A 21,574-nucleotide genomic window follows, 5' to 3' on the forward strand; every position below is an offset into this window, starting at 1 on the left:
TGTACTGGAATGTTAATTATGCTATCCTACTAGCCTATTTTTAGCTTGTCTTATGAAAGTAGCATTACTTATTTTAAAATACCACATTTGAAGCACTTGTTTAATGCTCAATAATTTTAAATAGGCTTAAAAGTTTTGTTTTGGATTTGTGTTGAATAAAAAGTTTCAAATCTAACCTAAATCCTGAATTATTTATAGGTCTCTAATTCACATTGAATGTAATTTGAAAACATTCACCTAATTTTTATTTAAATACACAGGCATAACAATTACTTAATATTATGCAAACTATAAAGTAGAACATATATATTTTGTATAAAGTTGTAAAGAGTTTGCATCTGAAATCTAATAACTTCAGTTAAGGTCACTTGCATCTGAATCAGAAGATTGTGGGTTCAATCCCGACACAAGGGTTTGGGCTCATAATCTAGCTGGTATTGAGGTCATGCTGCATTATCGGAGGTACTTAGGAACAGATGTTAAACCCAAGGTCCTGTCTGGCTTTTCCAGTAGGCATAACAGGTCCCACAGCACTTGTGGAAGAATTCCTTTAGTATCCTGCCCAATATCCCTCCAGACCAGATTAACTTGTTCCCTCCAATGCCATTGTTGAATGACTGCTCTGTTTCCCTACATAAATCACTGAATTTCAAAATTAATTTATGTGATGTAACTACAGAGATATTTTGAGGCCAGTGTTGTTACAGCAGAATATTTTTGTTTCCTGTCTCAAATGGAGAAATTATCCTTTGCAGGCTGCATTAACTTCCTGGTTTATGACCAGAATCTCAATCATTTATAAAAAAGAAAAAAAATGAGCAATCTCCATTCCAGTATTGATGTGCAGGAGGTAATAGAGAACTCTTTTGCTTTAATTATTTTAGAGGGTTCCCCTTTTTCAGCATGAAGTGACTTTAGAGTGAGGCGACCTCATTTTGGTTTCACCAAGATAAATCCCCAGTGCATTTGCTCCATACTGTTAATGGCGGTGTTTTCAGTCTTTTTAACAACTATTCATAGGATGACTGGTTTCTCCCCTCTTGGTCATTGAATATTTACTAATATCTGCCTAATATTGTTGCATTTTTGTGCAGATTGCTTTGGCTATACAGCACTGTCACTCCCTGAACATTGCCCATAGAGACCTCAAACCTGAAAACCTCCTCTTCAAGGACAACTCTCTGGTGAGTACCAGAATCAGAGGCTGACTGTCTAAGTAGTAACTCCAACAGACTAGCTATATGGTAATTTTCTTCATGATTTAACAGTATTTAAACTTTAATTATATAGTAGTAAATCTCCTGTGCACTGCTCATGGGAACCTAGCAGTTGTGCTGTTTTATAAGGACATAAACATTACATTATGTTTTTTAAAACAAGTGTCCCTTTTAGGTCAGGAGGTGTATTTGCTGCGCATTCTTGGAAATGAATTGTGGATTCACTTACGGGCCAGGTTGCAGATGGGACCCCTGGGTTCACTTGATTGACAGGTCAATTAACAAAATAGAAACCGTGTAGAACTAGTATGCTGTTGGAGAGTGGGAATTGAAACCATACCAGCCAACTGTTTTCAGCCTCCACGTATGCTGTTGGCTCCAGAGAGTGGCATACAGCTAGTTTTGGACTCCCTGAAAAGAGGACTGATAAAGTTTAATGTCGGTGTGGAAAATGCACAATTAAAATATGTGAAACACGCAGTATTTTTCAGATTGTTTTACATCTGTGCAAGAGGTCGGAAGTATAAATTATCCTGATTATAAGAATCATTCTCTGAAATTTCTATACTTGCCCACATATGCAGTTCTATTATTTTCCTCATGTTAAAGTTTAACCAAACTGTTTGCAACCTTGGCATTGTAATTAATGCTGAGCTTCCAACTCCGTGTGCTCTCCATCACAAGATCCCTCATTTCTACCTCTGTAATACATCCATAACTTACAGCAAAACCTGTTCATCCAGCATCCCTGTGCTCGCAGTCTTGACTCCAAGTCCAGCAGCATGCCTAATTTCAAATTCTCATCCTTTTGTTCAATTCCCTCTTATGTCCTTGCTGTTCCTATCTCTGTTACCTCCTCCAGCCCAACTACCCTCCAAGAACTCTGCTTTCCTCCAATTCTGTCCTGTTGTACATCCTTGATCATCTTCACTCCAACATTGGCAGTTGTGCCTTCAGCTGTCTAGTTCCTAAGCTCAGGAATTCCCTTCCTAAACCTTTCTGCCTCTTCAACTCTCCTCCTTTAAGACACGCCTTAAAACCCTACCTCTTTAACCAAGCTTTTAGTCATCTGTCCTAATATCCCCTTATGTGGCTCGGTGTCAAATGTTGTATGATAAATGTTCCTGTGAAATGCTTTGGGATGTTTTATTACATTACAGATGCAATCTAAATGCAAGTGTGCTTTTTTATTCATTTGTGGGACGTGAATGTCGCTGGCAAGGCCAGCATTTATTGCCCATCCCATTGCCCATGCTCTTGAGAAGGTGGTGGTGAGTTTTCTGCCCTGCCTGTCATTTTATTTTTTTTTTAAAAAACACCTCTCTCTCTCTCTCTCTCTCTCTCTCTGTCTCTGTCTCTGTCTCTGTCTCTGTCATATTTCCCTTTTTGTTTTAGTTGGAGGCGCAAGTGTTGGTCAGAGTGGGATGTGTTCAGAGGCTGGTGAATCATGGGTTATTTGGGTTTGCTGTTGGTGAGTGGGTAAAGGGATCAGGCTCGGATGGTACATTTTCAGGTCCCAGCTACCCTGGAGACCGTCACCTCTGGGAAGACCAAAAGGTAAGTACGCTGTAAGTTTATGGGGAATTTAAACCCAATAATTGGGCATAGCAGCCAAGCATGATGCAACTTAAAAAAAAGCATGATGCAACTTAAAATAAAGCATGATGCAACTTAAAATAAAGCATGATGCAACTTAAAAAAAAAGTCTTGATCTCTAAGACAATGCTGATGAGGTCACCACATAAGTTTGTTCAATAGAATTGGGCTCTTCATTCCTTTCCAGATTCTCAGCATGGTATGACCACCTTGTAAACGTGGGAAGTGCATGCTATGTGTAAAACATTAAATATATTATGGATAGATATTAAACTATACCCCTGAAATTGAGTTTATATTTTTAATATCATTTGGTAGCAGCATGCCAAACATTGGTCAGAATGTGACATTTGGGATTGGGAGTGGGGTGGCATGGAGGGTATTGTCTCCAGTACACTTCTGGCATGTGATGCAATTTAGCACTTGTGTTAACAGGTAGCAGAGTAAAGTTATTTTTTGTTCTTCAGTACTGGGAGGGAGTGTTTCTACTGAGATTAGAGTTCTTCAATCCCCCACTCAAAAAAAAAAAGGGATGAATTATTTTTCTTCCAATACTTGGTCTTCAATTAATTATTTTAGATGTTTCTCATGCCTCCACTCCAAGCACTTTGTGCTGCTTTATTTAGGCTATCTGTGGCTGTGTTGTATTCAGGCTAAGAATGCAAGGTTCAGAGACATCACTATGGATTTTCAGTTCTTGTCTAAGGATCATCTCATGATAATGTCTTGTATGCAAAAGACTTTGCCTTTCCCTTCACTTTTAATTATTCCTGTCTAAAGAGATTGACATTCATGTACCACATTCCCCCTTTTAATTCGTAGTCCAATGTCTGTGTCCTTGGGTCTTCTAAGCTGCTATGAAAAATGTGGGAGTCAGATTTGTACAAACGTGATAAACCAGCTCTGTTAGTTTAGCTTGTCTCAACAGCAGGCCTCAATTTGATCTCGCATCTCTACGCGTTTGCAATTAGGTCATCAATACTCAGGTGTGCAGCAGATTAGTAGCATGGGGGAATGGCTTTATGTTTTGTAGGCTGTGCTTTAAATTTATCTATTGAATTTATTTCTGTCCTTTGCACTGAATCAATTGATACTCCTCTCCTCTTCATTTTTGTTCTCACCCTGCCCTGTCACAGTTCAGCCACTTTTCTTTTTCAGTAGTGAGACTGGAGAGTTCATAATTTGCACCTCAATGATGCTGAGCATTCCAGCCTCTTCTCTACTTTCCACCCCAAAACAATATGCAGGCTAGTGGAACTGTTACTGCTAGCTGTAAGAAGACATTTCCTCACTACAGTAAAATGAAACCACTTCACAACAACTGAGTGAATGATCTGCAACTTCAACACATCATTCAGGGCAGGTTATGTATGGAGCATGGGAAGTAATGGGAAGTCTCTAGCTCTCCAAGAAGGCTAGATTATGGCTACAGGCAAATGGTCCCTCCCAGTGTCCTACAAAGGGCAATACCACAACCAATTCTCAAGAAGGTCACCAAATTATCATTATTCTTTATAGTGGATTGTGTGCAGCAGTACAAACAACCTCAGTGTGCCAGTCTGTTTCCTTACAAGTAATGTTTTAAAAAAAAAACTGTATAGTGATTAACCAACTTTAGGTAATTCTTTTTAAGAAAAAGAAAAGGGTTGAAACATTGCCCTCTCCGGGATGATATGCAGAGAAAAAGAGTAGTAGTCGACAGATGTTTTTGCAAATGGAAAGCGGTTTCCAGTGGCGTTCCACAGGGCTCAGTGTTGGGTCTTTTGCTGTTTGTGGTATATATTAATGATTTGGACTTAAAAGTGGGAGGCATGATTAGGAAATTGGCTAATGACACAAAAATTGGCCGTGTAGATGATAGTGAAGAAGATAGCTGTATACTCCAGAATTATATAGTTGATGAGGGGGAGTCAGTGGATGTGGTTTATTTGGACTTTCAGAAGGCTTTCGACAAAGTCCCGCATAAGAGATTAGCATGTAAAATTAAAGCGCGTGGGATTGGGGGTAGTGTATTGTGATGGATAGAAAATTGGTTGGCAGACAGGAAACAAAGAGTAGGGATAGATGGGTCTTTTTCCGAATGGCAGGCAGTGACTAGTGGGGTACCGCAGGGATCGGTTCTAGGACCCCAGCTATTCACAATATATATTAATGATTTAGGTGAGAGAACTAAATGTAATATCTCCAAATTTGTAGATGACGCAAAATAGGGTGGGAGGGTGAGTTGTAAGGAGGATGCAGAGAGGCTTCAGGGTGATTTGGACAAGTTAAGAGAGTGGGCAAATGCATGGCAGATGCAATATAATGTGGATAAATGTGAGGTTATCCACTTTGGTAGCAAAAACAGGAAGGCAGATTATTATCTGAACAGCTGTAAACTGAGAGAGGGGAATATGCAACGAGACCTGGGTGTTCTCGTACACCAGTCACTGAAGGTAAGCATGCAGGTCCAGCAGGCGGTAAAAAAGGCAAATGGTATGTTGGCCTTCATAGCGAGAGGATTCGCTTACAGGAGCAGGGATGTCTTGCTGCAATTATGCAGGGCCTTGGTGAGGCCACACCTGGAATATTGTGTGCAGTTTTGGTCTCCTTATCTGAGGAAGGATGTTCTTGTTATAGAGGAGTGCAGCAAACGTTTACCAGACTGATTCCTGGGATGGTAGGACTGACGTATGAGGAGAGATTGAGTTGGTTAGGATTATATTCGCTGGAGTTCAGAAGAGTGAGGGGGGATCTGAAAGAAACCTATAAAATTCAAACAGGACTTGACAGGGTAGATGCAGGAAGGATGTTCCCAGTGGTGGGGAAGTCCAGAACCAGGGGTCATAGTCTAAGGATACGGGGTAAACCTTTCAGGACTGAGATGAGGAGAAATTTCGTCACCCGGAGAGTGGTGAACCTGTGGAATTCGCTACCACAGAAAGCAGTTGAGGCCAAAACATTGTATGTTTTCAAGAAGGAGTTAGATATAGCTCTTGGGTTTAAAGGGATCAAAGGATATGGGGCAAAAGCGGGAACAGGTTACTGAGTTGGATGATCAGCCATGAGGTGGTGGAAGCAGGTCCGATAGCAACGTTTAAGAGGCATCTTGACAAATACATGAATAGGATGGGAATAGAGGGATACGGACCCCGGAGGTGCAGGAAGTTTTAGTTCAGACAGGCATCAAGATCGGCGCAGGCTTGGAGGGCCGAATGGCCTGTTCCTGTGCTGTACTGCTCTTTGTTCTCTTTGTTAAAACTTGTACTTTTATACATTTATATCTGTATAAAAAACATTGTGTAGGCTTGGGTATAGACGATCTTGGAAATTTGCTGATAACACAAAAGTAGCAGGTTTGGCAAAACAACAAGGACCTTTAAGAGACATCAGGAGGATATAGGTTAGCTAAAGGGGCAGATGCAATTTAGTGGGACGCAAGGTAAAAGTTGATCAGCTGTGTATTAATTAGTGTGGAACTGTTCTCGCAAAGATTTGGCAGCATAGTGGACCAAATGGTCATCTGTGTTGAGACCCTCTATGATCTTGTAACAAGGCTGACTGATTATTTTTCTCATTGCTATTTTTGATACCTGACTCTTGTGTCTTATAGGACGCACCAGTTAAACTGTGCGACTTTGGATTTGCCAAAATCGATCACGGGGATCTGATGACTCCACAGTTCACTCCATATTATGTAGCACCTCAGGTAAGTGTGTATTTTTTTTTGCCACCATTTAGTGGTGTACCTGAGATTTCACCAAAGCTCTCCTAGTAATGGCAGGTAATTTGAAAGGTTGTTACTGTTAAATGTTAGCTACTTTAGTGTCACAGTTTTTAAATTGCCAGTAATAGATTTTTTGTGGCTGTCAGATTTCATATTTTAAGAAGTTATGGTGTGGAGATGAGGATTGCATATTTAAAGTAGGAAAAGATTCACTTAATTTATTGTTCTGTCTGTGTTCAAGACCATTGTTGATTATGTGACTAAATGCCTATGCAGGGAATAGCAATAATGGAGAGACTTTGATTTGATGGCTGACATTTGGTAAATTCTGCAAAGTCTGTGGTAAAGAAAGTATCATCATCAAGCTGTTGAAGGGGTAGGATTGCAAAGGAGGTGATTGGGAGACTGGTCAAGTTAGATACTTTGTGATATGAAGGAAAAGCATAACTCTGAGTGTGTTGCCTACGGTTATCCTTTCATTCTGGCGGAGGTGAACACTCGGCATCTGCCCCAGAACCATGGATCCAAGACCAGCTCAGCGAGCTTTTTGGTGTGCAACCTGTTGGAAACCGCTAAATTTAGATGCAGGTTTGGTGCTACTTTCGTGATTTTTGTAATTTTTTTTTTGTTTTGAGCATATACTGGGATGGGTGAGGAAGCAACATGGCAACTGATAGAATTTGGAAAGTATTTTCTGTGATGTGCTCCAAGCAATGGAGCAAGTAAGTAAATATTTGGGAAATTTGAGCCAGTCAAAATACCTTGTGTTCAATAGACATGTCAGAAATGTTCCTATATAGAGTCATTTACAACACAGAAGGAGACGATTCAGCCCATCAAGTCCATGCCAGCTCTCCACGGAGCTAGCCAGTCGGTCACACTCCCCCATTAGATCCACGCAGCCCTGTAAGTTTATTTCCTCCAAGTGGCCATCCAATTTCATTTTGAAGTCATTGATAGTCTGCACTTCCACCACCCTCATGGGCAGCGAGTTCCAAGTCATTACTACCTACTGTGTAAAACAAAAAAAATTCTTCCTCATATTTCTCCCTGCATCCCTTACCCAAAATCTTCAATCTGTGTCCCCTAGTCCTTGTACCATTACCCTCACATTCTTCCTAAAGTGTGGTGACCAAAACTGGACTCAATACTCCTGTTGGGGCCTAACCAGAGCTTTATAAAGGTTCAGCATAACTTCCCTGCTTTTGTACTCAGTGCCTCTATTTATGAAGCCCAAGATCCCATTTGCTTTATTAACCACTCTCTCAGTATGTCCTGCACCTTCAAAGGTTGATGTCCATGCACCCCCAGGTCCCTCTGTTCCTGCACACTCTTTAGAACTGCGCCATTAAGTATATAGTGCCTCTCCTTATTCCTTCTTCCAAAATGCATCACCTCACACTTATCAGTATTAAATTCCATCTGCCACCTGTGTGCCCATTCTGCTATGCAGGCTGTTCATTTCATCCTCACTGTTTGCCACACCTCCAAGTTTGGGGTCATCAGCAAATTTTGAGATTCTGTCCTGTATTCCAAGATCTAAGTAATTTCTATGTAACAATATAGCAGTGGTCACTTGGGGAACACCATTGTCTACCATCCTTCACTCTGAAAGACAACCATTTACTATGACTCGCTGTTTTCTGTCCTTAAGCCAATTTTTTATCCAACTGGACATGGACCATCCTATTTGTTAACCAGCCTTTTATGTGGCACCTTATCAAATGCTTTCTTAAAATCCATATAAACAACATCCACCACTGCATTCCCTTCATCAACCTTCTCTGTTACTTCATCAAAAAATTCAATTAGATTAGTCAAGCAATCAGTATAACCAGTGGTTAGTCACGGGCTCAGCAGGAGATTGAAGTCTCTCAATCGCAGTGGTGGGGGAAAGGCAGTAAACTGATCAAACTTACTTTAAATATCACAACAGAGCAGCAATTCAGAGACAAAGTTGGGTCTTCAGTTATAACCAGTAGTCCAGAGCAAAAGCGTCATCTTGATGTTGAGATAAGTCCAGAAATTTGAAGTCCAAGTTTTCACTGTACAGTTTGATGCCTCCAATTCCGACAGTTTCGGAACGAAGAGTGGAGTGAAAGAGGGTTGTGTCCTTGCTCCCACTCTGTTTGGCACCATCTTCTCCATGCTCCTGACCTTCGTCTTCCCTGCAGATATGAAAGGCGTCTACTTGCACACTAGAGCGGACGACAACCTATCAAGGCTGAAAGTGAAGACAAAAACACATCGCGTCTTGATAGAGAACTCCTCTACGCTGATGATGTTGCACTAGTCACTCACACAGAAACTCAGCTACAAAGACTCATGGACTGTCTCTTCCATGCCTGTAACTTGTTCTCCTTGACTATAAATGTCAAAAAAAAACATGGTCATGGGACAAGGTGTTGCATCTCCACCCCTGATAACACCCCACTGGAGGTGATTAGCAAATTCTGCTACCTTCGGTCCACAATGACAGATAATCTATCATTTGATGCAGAGCTCGATACACGCATAGGGAAACCTTTGGCCGACTCGCAAAATGAGCATGGGATCACACCAGGCTGACCCTTAGGAGCAAGCTGATAGCTTAGAAGGCCTGTGTTCCCAGTACCTTGCTGTATGGCTGTGAAACATGGGTGATTAGAAGGCCCTAAATGTCGACTATCGCACCTGGGAGTCACTAGCTGGCAAAAGAGGGAAATGACAATACATCCTATTGACTGGTGTGCACTACCACGAGGACCAGTTGCTACAGCAGCTTGGCAACAGGCACCAACATCAAAAACAACTTACAGGGTCACTTGGCAGCTTCATGTGCAGCACTTGTGGCAGAACCTGCCTCTCAAGGATTGGCCTTCACAGCCATCAGCAAAGGCGCATCAAGAGAAGACCCCCTCCCAACCTAAATGGATTGTTTTCTGCGTTTCGTAGATGGAAGGATGCCAACCAATCAAACATGATCTCCCTTTTACAAATCCCTGTTGGTTCTCCTTAGTTAACTCGAATCTCTCCAAGTGTCTGTTGATTTTTATACCTCCCTGATTATTGTTTCTAAAACCTTACCCACCCCTGATAAACTAACTGGCCTGTAGTTGCTAGGACTGTTCTTACACCCTTTCTTTAATAAGGGTGTTGCATTTGCCACTGTCCAATCCTCTGGCACCTCCCCCATATCCAGGGAAGACTGAAAGATTATGGAAAGCCCTTCTGTTATCTCCACCCCCACTTCCTTTAGAAACCTGGAATGCAAGCCATCCGGAACAGGTGACTTATCTACCCAAAGCATAGCCAGCCTTTTTAGTATCTTCCCCTCTCAATTTTTACCCTATCCATTGCCTCTATTCCCCATCCTTGATAATTCTCCTGTGTTCTAGAGGCATGTGCCAGTTGCAATACTTTTTGTTTAATCTGCTTTTTTTTTCACCCTCACTCAGTCTTTTGGAAAATGTTATCAGGGGTTTCCTCCATATTTGAAGTTTTGGCCTCATTCATGCTTTACTCACCAGTTAAAGTAATCAGTATCCTGTTTTTTTTATTTTATTAAAATGAAGTAGCCAGCTAGCGTGGTGCACAGAACTATACAGACTCATGTTCTCCATTTAATCTTTTTCTTTCTGTTGTAGGTATTGGAAGCCCAGAGGAGACATCAGAAAGAGAAATCTGGAATAATACCTACCTCACCCACTCCCTACACATACAACAAGGTAACCAACCTTTCATCACCTTCATATAGTATTATCTAGTACTGCCTTCAAATGACTCTAGGAAAAAGGTATAGCTCGTTAAGTGAAATGTTACTGGCAGGGCCAGTTCTGACCCAACAGAATGGGCTGGCTCAGTCATAATATAGTCATGAAGAAGTTTTCATCTTAATTTATTCCTTCTTCTCTGCTTAAAATATGCTATATGTAGTTGAGGCAGATACAATTTTAATTCATGTAGTGTTGCACAATGCTACACTAATTCTTCCCACTTTTGTTTTCTTGCCACCGCCACCCAAAATAGAGAAGGATGTTAGTTTGTGGCCACGATTCCACAGTGATTTTGTGCTCTTGGCTGGCTAATAGCAGGAGGTATGACAAATGAAAAGGTTCTTTTCCCAATCCCCCCTCCCCATAAAATAAGTAATTATTGCTACAGGGAGAGATGGTAGGTGAATCATCCTGAGAAGTGGTTGCATACTTACCAGCACCTGTTTGCACTGTCTGTAGAAAGATCCTGGTGGTAGGTTGCCTGGTCTCTTGCTATTGACTGGTGAGTGGTCCTAAAGAGTTATGGGCATTTTTTAAAAACTTAATTTTTTTAATTTAAAAATTGGAGCTCATGGAATAAAAAGGACAGTAGCAGCATGGATGCGAAATTGACTGAGTGATAGGAAACCAAGAGTAGTAGTGAACAGTTGTTTTTTCGGACTGGAGGAACATATATTGTGGAGTTCCCCAGGGTCAGAGTTAGGACCCATGCTTTTCTAGGTATATGTTAATGACCAAGACTGATATTTTATATGTGATGCTCTTTATGAATGTATAAAACATCACAATCTGGAATTTTAAAAAAAATGAACCAAATCGGAGATCTATTTAAAGGCAAATAAACCAAAAGAATGTTACTAAACCCTCACTACAATGCTGTCATCCATAGAGTAAAATAAAAGTCTGGCCTCTTAACATACAAAGTAAATTTTTTTGGGTCATATAGAAACATAGCATTTTGCAATTAGCATATCCCATGAAAGAATAAAAAAAATGTAGTTAACAGTGACATCGCTGAGGTCAACTGGGAGTTTCTTCCCAATCTCTAAACATAAAATGTTCTTTTACAAAACTAGTTTTAAAATAAATCATTGTGTCATTCTCCGTACTGGGAAATATTATTTTCCTACCCTCCTTTCCTCCAATTGACTTTAACTAACTATAATGTGCGGTATTAGTTGGATAGTGGTAATCTCTTATAATGAGCAATGTGCTGTGTTGATAGGAGGGTGACTACCTTGCTATAATGGGAGGCACATTGTTGGAATGGTAATTGGGTGAGCTATTATTTACGTTTCTCTCAACTTTCTTTTCATTTTATTTTCTTTTAAACAGCAAGTGCCAATGATGTTGGTGAAAGTTGACTTGAAAAAGTTATTGATTCCAGTGATGCAAAGGTCCCCAATTGATGTGCACAATTAAGTGGACACAATTGCTGAAGTACCTGGGTTAAAGTAGTAATGCATTTATTTTGTATTCCAGTTTGTGCGAGGTGGTGACCCTCCTTTTGTCTATTACGTATATTTTTAAACTGAATATAGAGCTGGCTTGGCAGTTTTAGGATTTAATTTTTGCAGGAATCTGCCATTATAATATGCTAAATTTGAGAAACTGTAGTTCCCTTGTTCAGTGAGTAGCGTGCACCTCTCAGTCAGAACATTTGGGTTCAAGTCCCACTCCAAGACTTGAGCACAACATCCAGGGTGACACTCCAGTGCAATACTGCAGAAGTGCTGCACTGTCAGAGGTTTCGGATAAGACATTAAATCGAGGCCCCCTCAGGTGGATGTAGAAGATCCCATGGCACTATTGGAAGAGCAGCAGGGGAGTTCCTCTGCCCCTCCACATCCCCCGCCTCACCCACCCACCCACCCACCAGCGTCCTGGCCAATGTTTATCCCTAAACCAAAATAATCACTTAAAAAAAAATCTGTGCTGTGCAGTAAATTGGTTGCTGCATTCCCTGCATTACAACAATGACTCAGTAGTGTGTATAAGCTGGGGATGTTGGCCGCTTCAAGGACTTCTGTGTTGGAGATATAGTCCTGCCACCTGATGCCAAGTATTCTCCGAAGGCAGCGAAGATGGAATGAATTGAGACGTCGCTCTTGGCTGGCATACGTTGTCCAGGCCTCGCTGCCGTAGAGCAAGGTACTGAGGACACAGGCCTGATACACTCGGACTTTTGTGTTCCGTGTCAGTGCGCCATTTTCCCACATTCTCTTGGCCAGTCTGAACATAGCAGTGGAAGCCTTACCCATGCACTTGTTGATTTCTGCATCTAGAGACAGGTTACTGGTGATAGTTGAGCCTAGGTAGGTGAACTCTTGAACCACTTCCAGAGCGTGGTCGCCAATATTGATGGATGGAGCATTTCTGACATCCTGCCCCATGATGTTCGTTTTCTTGAGGCTGATGGTTAGGCCAAATTCATTGCAGGCAGACGCAAACCTGTCGATGAGACTCTGCAGGCATTCTTCGCTGTACAATGTGTCTTTGGGGATCCTGCCATCTTCCATGCGGCTCACATGGCCAAGCCATCTCAAGCGCCGCTGACTCAGTAGCTTATACACACTACTGAGTCAGCGGCGCTTGAGATGGCTTGGCCATGTGAGCCGCATGGAAGATGGCAGGATCCCCAAAGACACATTGTACAGCGAGCTCGCCACTGGTATCAGACCCACCGGCCGTCCATGTCTCCGTTATAAAGACGTCTGCAAACGCGACATGAAATCGTGTGACATTGATCACAAGTCGTGGGAGTCAGTTGCCAGCATTCGCCAGAGCTGGCGGGCAGCCATAAAGACAGGGCTAAATTGTGGCGAGTCGAAGAGACTTAGTAGTTGGCAGGAAAAAAGACAGAGGCGCAAGGGGAGAGCCAACTGTGCAACAGCCCCAACAAACAAATTTCTCTGCAGCACCTGTGGAAGAGCCTGTCACTCCAGAATTGGCCTTTATAGCCACTCCAGGCGCTGCTTCACAAACCACTGACCACCTCCAGGCGCGTATCCATTGTCTCTCGAGATAAGGAGGCCCAAAAAGAAAGAAAACAATGACTACACTTCAAAAGTACTTCATTAGCTGTAAAGTACTTTGGGATGTCTGATGTTGTGAAAGACAGCTACATAAAAGAAAAAGTTTATTTTTTATTGGTTTCTGGTCTCTAAGAATTCAAGTGGTGCTTTATTGCACCACTCTGCAGAGTGGTTATGAGCCATAGCAAAGTTTTGAATCCTGTTCTAATTGGATTCGAAGTTAGACATAAGCTGCTTGTGGCTCTTGAGCTTTATGTTCTCTATATTTCTTTCACCCCATATTCTGTCTCTTCCCCCTCCAATTTCAGAGGCTTTGGTGTAGCAAACATTCAAATCGTTGAAGCCCCATTGTTTTTACACACTCCCAATAAAGAGCCGTACTGCAGCCTAATTTGTAATATGTAACGCTCATATCAACTATATATCTAACATGTGCCGGTGACATTCCAAGAGTGGTCTAGTGACACAGCATGAATACCAAAGATGGTGGAGTTGCTTCCGTAATCCCCTTCAGCTTAGAGTTCTGATCTCATTCAAAAGTGTCTGGAGGTGGCGCTGAATGAAGACAAGGGATTTTTTCTAGGGCGAAGTAGTGAAAATGTCTCTAGACCACATTCTTCATATTCCAGCCAGCGCCTAATTTAGTGTAACATTGATTGAGGCCTGGGAGCAGGCTATCTATCTTCTCCACAAGTAGTGTGGGGGTGGAGGTGGCAATGATGGTGATGACAAATTGATAAAGTAAATCCCAAGATATCATCCCATTTCTATTTTATGAAAATAATCTATTTATATATAAAAACATTACTCTTTTAAAATTTTTTGTTGTTTATTATCCCAGAGCTGTGACCTGTGGTCGCTGGGTGTAATTATTTACGTGATGCTATGTGGATATCCACCGTTTTATTCCAAACACCACAGCCGGACTATCCCGAAGGACATGCGAAAAAAGATCATGACAGGAAGTTTTGAATTCCCAGAGGAAGAGTGGAGTCAGATTTCCGAGATGGCAAAGGACATTGTGAGAAAGTGAGTTGAGTAGCTGGGTTGCTGTTGTGTATTAGGACTAGTCTGAGGTAGTGCTAGGGACATTGTAAAAAAATTCATAAGATTTGTAACAACTGGTCATCAACACAAGATATTGGTGGACCTTACATTCAGCAAACCATTTTATCGGGTGAATAACTATACAGTATAAGTGGGTGCCACTTGGTGTTCAGTTGTTTTCTAGTTATAAATAACAACTTAATTGTAGAAGTTTTCTTCTCTATTAACACATATAAATAGTATGTGAACCTCTTTCTTTTCCAAACTCCAGATTCAGAGTATATTGTTCTCTTCCACAGATTGCTGAAGGTAAAGCCAGAGGAGCGACTGAATATTGAAGGGGTGCTGGATCATCCCTGGCTGAACTCCACAGAGGCTTTAGATAATATTCTCCCATCTTCCCAAATGATGATGGATAAGGTGAATCCTCTGTAACTATTGATGACTCAGTCACAAGTGGCCAGCACTTTATTATGTAATTACAGTGACTTCATCTGTTTATAACATTACTTTCCTTGTGATGTTCTGTGCAAGGGTTAGTATTTTTCCTACTTTTTTACTATTTTTTAAAGCATTGATTAAATCCTTGGAGATGATGCTTTAGATTGAGAATTTTCAGACTTTTCTTGTGTGTTTGTGAAGTTCATTCATAGATATTTGTTATCCCTTGTTGAAGTATAGACTGAGCTTCATCTGGTGTCTCCGATCCTTTAGCCCTACTTAACAGAAGCTCTCCGTGGTTGCCACCATGATTACTGCTGTATATGTGTTTGCAGGGTGGGATAGTCCATTTGCTGGTGATTTGTTGTCTTGTAACACAGCTTGTACTGATGGTGAAACTATATATCACAGGCAATGGTTGCTGGGATCCAGCAGGCCCATGCAGAGCAGCTGGCCAGTATGAGAATTCAGGATCTGAAAGTGAGCCTTAAACCTCTAAACACTGTTAATAACCCAATTCTTCGCAAGAGGAAACTACTTGGGTAAGTGTATTTTACTGAATGTAATGTATTCAGCTCAGACATGTACATTGATGTAAAATATTGCTCAGTCTCTAGTGGAATTTGCGTTTGGCGAAATGATGAGCGCTGTGCGGCTACTGTATTACTTCTATTTGCAGAGTTCGACAATGAAGGATATCATCTGTCCTTTACTGTGTCAAAGGTTCTAAAATTTTACAACAAAATTAAGCACAGAGGAGCAAATAAGTTGGGATAAAATTATCAGTAACTCCAGTTTGAGCTCTCCTGATTGTTAGAGGCTAAGAGCAGCATACAAAGACCAGGAAGGCCCCAGTTATTATCTTAATCCCCTGTGCTAATTGATTTCAACCAGGGTAGCAGTTGGGATACCACAGTTTGCCTCACTACCTTGAAGTGGGCGCTGAGGGGAGCAAATCAGCTGTGGTTCCTGGTTTGGATGCTATCCAGCGGCCCCACTGAAAAATCTGCATGTATCAAAATCGGGTCTGGACAAGACATGCGGAGTTTGGTTGAGACAGGATCTGACGGCTAAATTGTCTTTCACATTCGATACCCTGCCAGCACTCATGTCTGCACTCTTGCACGTGAAGCATACGGCAACGCTTGTTAAACTGTACCACAGCAAAAATCCTTATCTTTAAGAGAGGAGAAATTGTGGGTACACTCCTACTTTACTTGTTCCTTTCTGCTGCGACTTGATTAAATAGCTTGATCACGGTGTGCCTAGACAGTTGCTGTATTTCTTCCCCTTGCCAACCAAACTGTTCATCCTTTTCCCCACCCAGCATAGCTTTTTTCCCAGTTTGTAGTCTAGCCCTATTGACAGAATTAGTTTACAAATAAATATTTTGCTTGAAGTTCTGTAGAATACACATGAGAGAACTATTTTGTAAATCTTGAGAGTAGCCATTAGCCAGTCCTAATCGGAAGCCATTTAGTGAAATCTTTCTCTGCTAAAAGTAATCAGACTTGAAAAATATGAAGATGAAATTACCAGTGCATTATCTTTCCAGACCTTTCCAATTTTGGAAATATTTCATGTTTGTTTCAGGAATTGTACAGAATGGGGAATGAGTAAGAGGTAGTTTGGTTTGCTCACATTCTTTGCTGGGATCAAGATTGCATGTGTGTTTATATCTGGAGTCCACTAAAATATATTTTATTTATGCAATCACATGATACATTTGAGCTCCTCCGATGCACTGCAAAATATAACACTAAGCTATACAGACCAGGAGTTCACAGATTTGATTGTGTCTGTGCTAAATTAATTGATCTCACAGGGCAGCAGTTGGGGTATTACAATTAGCCTCAGCAACCCTTGGATAGGAAGATGTAAATCAACCAACGTTCCTGCTCCTGGTCACTATCAAGTTGTACCTGCTGGATAGTATACAATTTTGGATGGCAGGTAGGGTTAGGATTGGGCTTGGCTGTGATGCCCTTTATGGTCAAATAGTTTGCTGACGCCTTCTAGGCTTGCTCATGAAGAATGAGCCCTTGGAACCATAACCTAGCATGTATTTCAGAAAGAAAGGAACAAAATTGAAAACAAAGCCTAAATTAATTTGAATTTACAGTAGTAATTTGTTCTTTTGTTGGAAAATTTGCTTATTGATGTTGAGTTGTTAGTGATGTTCTGCAAAGTATCTATGAATTGAATTTTTAAATCGGCTATGATTTTTTCACCGTGCCACTAGACTGCCTAGGAGCTTAAAGCACAAACCTTTGATACTGTGCTATGCTAAGTGTATAGAGGATAACATTATAAGCCCGTAAGTGCCTTGGATGATTTTTTTCTAAGTTTATCGGCACTATATAAATCCAAGGTAATATTACAAACCAAGGTGTTTAGATGACAAACTGCAAGAATAAAGCAGTCTCTGATTGCCACTTACAAACCTGCAACAGTCACAAAATTTTTGATTCCATTCAATATATAGAAGATTTATAGCAATTGACAAAGGAACAAAGGGTATTATTTAAGTCGTGAAGGCTAGGAAATCTAGATAAGAAATTTAATAGGAAGGTAGAAAGCAAGAGGGAGCAGGAGTCAGTACTTTCTGGCTGATCAGTCTGCATGACTTGCAACACAAAGATATTGACTATATCCAAGTTATGCCGATGAAATGTTTAAAGCAAGTGGAGCCAATTAAGTTTAAAAATCTGCAAACACCATATATTTAGTACATATAGTAAAGATTTCATCATGCACCAATCAGGAAGAAATGAAAGCTTGTGTTACTGTTTTTTGCAAAAATTGAAAATACAGACTGTATAATAACCTGTGGTGTTTTAAAGAAAAAATTGTTGTTTGATATGTTGCTACGATAACTCACTCTTCTGATTAACTGTTAATTTCCACATTCAAATGTTGGGTGTTTCACTACATTGAAAGCTGGTAGCCACAAACTTAAAAGCCTTTTGGGATGTTTGGGCATTTTTTAATCCTACCTGTCCTAAAGGCTCAGAATCATGTTGGGGTATGGTTCCATGGGCAGTGGTTGCCCCGTGGTACCTATTCCAAGTGTCTATTCTTCATGTGAGAGGCTGGACAGCAATGTCGGCAGTCAGTTTGACCATGGGGGCAGGAGGAAGGATCACAGCCATGCCCATTCCTTTCTCCTTCAAACAATGCACACTTAAAAGCACTAGTGGAAACCCTGGCTGATACTTTTGTTTCCCTCTCTGGACTGAAGCCATTAGCGCCTGCCCCAGGCCAGGAGCTAACTCAAAACAGACCAGGGATGAACTTGAGAGCTTCCTGGTCTGTATGGCTCAGTACATCACTGTTTACAGCATTTACCCGGCAAGTCATCGGCGAGCTGTCAAAGCTTTGGTTATAGCAGGGATTGATTTGAAATGGACTTCATTCCAAGCGGACTCTTTCTAAAACTTGTTACAATCCATGTGGTCAAATTTTTCACCAATACTGCAACAGTTGAATCCTCCTTAAAGGGAAACTGTGTTCATTTGAATTGACATGCAGTCCTAAGCGTTATAAAGAATGGTGCACGTGGTTTCTTGCTCCTCCTCTCTTTGCTCAGTTTCATGGTTTTAAAATTTGTTTATCGTAACTTATTGGCATTTTCAGCAGTGATCTGAATGGAAGAGTAAAATTCACTCTAGGCTTGTTGAATTCCTAGATAGTGCCGTCATTTCAGTTATTGACATGGAACTTCATGATGTCACAGCACAGGAGAGGCCGCACAAAACGACAATCCTGGTTCTCCATCTGACTAGCGGTTTTAAAGCATAAAATAAGATCCAGGCAAGACTGAGATGCTAGTAAGTGCACAGAAAAAATGCTATCAATAGAGTGTAGAGCCAGAAATAATCTGAGAGCTGGAGTTCTGGCTTTCTTTGAAAAACCTTATATGACAAGTGAGTTTTGGAGCTGTAGAACTCATCAAGGAAGTCCTTGTTGGACTGCTGCTGGGTTAAACAACATGAGCTTAGAATGTTCGCTACAAATGTGTTGACCAATGCATGGGGTCTAATGAAGATTCAGCTGTTGTTACACCTGCGAAGAGGAATATTTGAACAGCAGATTATGAAATGAATTCTTATCAAGAGGAGGGATGTCCTTTTTATCACATTTAGGATTATACAATGATTCAAGTGAAGACTGTTCCCCTTTAAGAAGATTTAAAAAATTACATTTCCCTAAATGTTCCCCATTGTTGTTTTTCTCATATGGCTGTTTGCCTCCAGATAGCCTCCTTCAGCCAGCAGGTGAGGCAGGCAATCCAGACGTCGGACTTCTCCAATGACCATCACCAGTGCCACAGCGCGATCGCCTGATAGATGGCACACTTGTAGTGGGGGCGAGATGGGTAATGTCAGTTTTCCCGTCGCTCTTCTCGTGTTTTTTTTATTGCTTTTCATTTTTATTAATTCTTTCTACCTTTTCTTCCTTTTTTGTTTTTTTGTTTTAAGAAAATAAGCCTGTTTAATGTCTTAGCCCACTAAATGTGTCTCAGATTTGGCTGGCTAATTGCGCCTGTTCATACAGGAGCTTCCCCCCACCAATAATAGATTGTCATTTCGTTACAGCACGAGACCCAAGGGCGGTGTCTATATTCATGATCCAGAGAATGATGCAGAGGATGCCAACGTCGCTGTGGAGAAACTGCGGGATGTTATCGCGCAGTGTATTCTACCACAGGCTGGTAAGGCAGCTAATGTAGACTTGGGGCAATTTGGAGAAATAGAATCCATTATTCCAATGTAAGGAATTAAAAATAATAAACCATGGAAGAATGTTTATGTATAAGAATATGATGTACCTTAAATCTGCCAAGTTGTTCTGGTTATCGGTAGGTGACATCTTGGCTGGGTGCTTTGGAGAACTACTAAACTACATTATTGCATATTGGAGTATGGGTTGATGCCAGCACTTTTCCGTCCAAATGCTGAGCTCACGATTGCAGCTACATTGAGTAAAGACCAAGCACTCTTTCTCTTTTCTTCCCCCTTCCAACCTGGACCCACCCCAAAAGCACAGTGCAATTTGACTAGCACTATCCTTCCCATTCTATAGACAAGTACCAAAACTAGAGATGGGAGAAGTGCTCTCTTGGTACTTGGAGCAAAAGCTGGGCAGGTCTGAGTGTGCTGGGAATTCCTTGCTCTGTAGGCAGTAAGCTGAGTATGTCTGGGGGTCAGATGTAGCAGGATAGTAAGAAATAAAGATTTCTATTTGTATGGCACCTTTCCTGTTCTTAGAACATTCCAAAGAGCTTCACAGATAATGAAGTGCTGTCTATCGTTTTTATAGGCAACAGCTGCAACCAGTTTGAATACCGCAAGGTCCCACAAATGGCAGTGAGATGAACAATTACTTAATCTGTTTGGTGGTTTTAAGTGAGGGTTGAATGTTGGCCAGGATACTGGAGATCTCCCTGCTTTTATTCAAAAAAGGTCTATGGGATCTTTTGCATCTGGTAAGGCCGATCATGACTTTGATGGCTTCCAGAATCCCTGCCTAATAGGGCTGGAGGTAGGAGTAGGACCAGAGCATGTGCTGAAGTGTGCTTTTTATGGCCTCAATCCTGCAAGCGCTTAATCAGACCACATTGGGTGAAATCTATGGAATGAGGGATGTGTGGTGGACAATTTTGAGTTGTCTTTCCCTCCGCCTGCTGCAAATGGAGGTTGTGACAGCCAGATGAAGTGCTTCCTCTATTGCTTCTTGGAGATGGGTAGCCCAGGTAATGCTTCCAGGATATTTAAAAGCTTTGTGTCTTCTCATGGTGGTCAGTATTGTGTGAAGATAGCTTGAAGGCAAGTTGGCAGTTCTTGGCACTAACTTATTGTTTGTCCCTTGCTTACCACCAATCTATAGTGGCATCTAGGAATTCAGCATACTCCACACTCCCAATGCCCTGCCATTAGCTAGGCGGTGCAGTGTGAAGTCTGTTTCTTCCCAGAAAACTTGGTACTCATCTGCCTCCACCAGTACATTGAAGCAGCTTTTATATTGCATGAGACCTTTGCTAGTGCTGATGATTCCCAGCACAGGGGTCTCATGCAGCTAATGGTAAACTTGTCAGATTGGCTGAGGTCAGCCACGAGTTTATTTATTTATTTTATTTTATTTAGAGATACAGCACTGAAACAGGCCCTTCGGCCCACCGAGTCTGTGCCGACCAACAACCACCCATTTATACTAACCCTACACTAACCCCATATTCTCTACCACATCCCCACTATTCTCCTACCACCTACCTATACTAGGGGCAATTTGCAATGGCCAATTTACCTATCAACATTAAGGAAAAGTTTTTCCTTTCTGTTTAAACAATTTTGGTTTGTCATTGGCTGTATGAGACCCACAAGTCTGGAGCTGGTGGTGACAGCAGCTTTGAGAATTAATCCGGCAGAAGTTTACATCATGCCGACACCCAGCTGAGAAGAACAATTAACTTGGGGCAGAATGAGGATTGAAGAGAAATTACTATGTGATATTGTAATGTGCAGAGGTTCCATGTTGAAATTCCTTGTTTTGGTAGGAGAGAATGAAGATGAGAAGTTGAACGAGGTGATGCAGGAGGCTTGGAAGTACAACAAAGACTGTAAATTTCTGCGTGACATGCTGCAGAGCCTCAGCTGGAATGGTGAGAGAACAGCTTCTGGATGCCGTGCAAATAGATTTTTAACAAGCCTGCGCAAAAATCTGCCCTGGGTCTTTTCCAAGAGGGGTTGAGGAGGGAGGGGAATCTTCACTCTTCAG

The 21,574-nt window shown here is 41.4% G+C and overlaps 1 protein-coding gene across 4 annotated transcripts in view; it reads left to right on the forward strand.

Moving 5' to 3' along the window:
• The window catches only part of mapkapk5 (MAPK activated protein kinase 5), a 111,296-nt gene that overhangs the window by 69,855 nt on the left and 19,867 nt on the right, over positions 1 to 21,574 (forward strand). The window contains exons 6-13 of one of the 4 annotated variants that reach the window (XR_010977232.1): positions 1,095 to 1,184; positions 6,406 to 6,501; positions 10,146 to 10,226; positions 14,151 to 14,338; positions 14,656 to 14,776; positions 15,209 to 15,339; positions 19,058 to 19,175; positions 19,396 to 19,481. Coding sequence is in view for 3 of the 4 variants with exons in the window: in XM_068054812.1 (XP_067910913.1) it covers positions 1,095 to 1,184; positions 6,406 to 6,501; positions 10,146 to 10,226; positions 14,151 to 14,338; positions 14,656 to 14,776; positions 15,209 to 15,339; positions 19,396 to 19,511; positions 21,354 to 21,458 (928 nt within the window). In the remaining variant the exon portion in view is untranslated. The other 3 variants (XM_068054812.1, XM_068054813.1, XM_068054815.1) reach the window with 3 other exon arrangements.

The sequence above is a fragment of the Heterodontus francisci genome, chromosome 23 (genome assembly GCF_036365525.1).
Source record: "Heterodontus francisci isolate sHetFra1 chromosome 23, sHetFra1.hap1, whole genome shotgun sequence".
Taxonomy (NCBI): Eukaryota; Metazoa; Chordata; class Chondrichthyes; order Heterodontiformes; family Heterodontidae; genus Heterodontus; species Heterodontus francisci.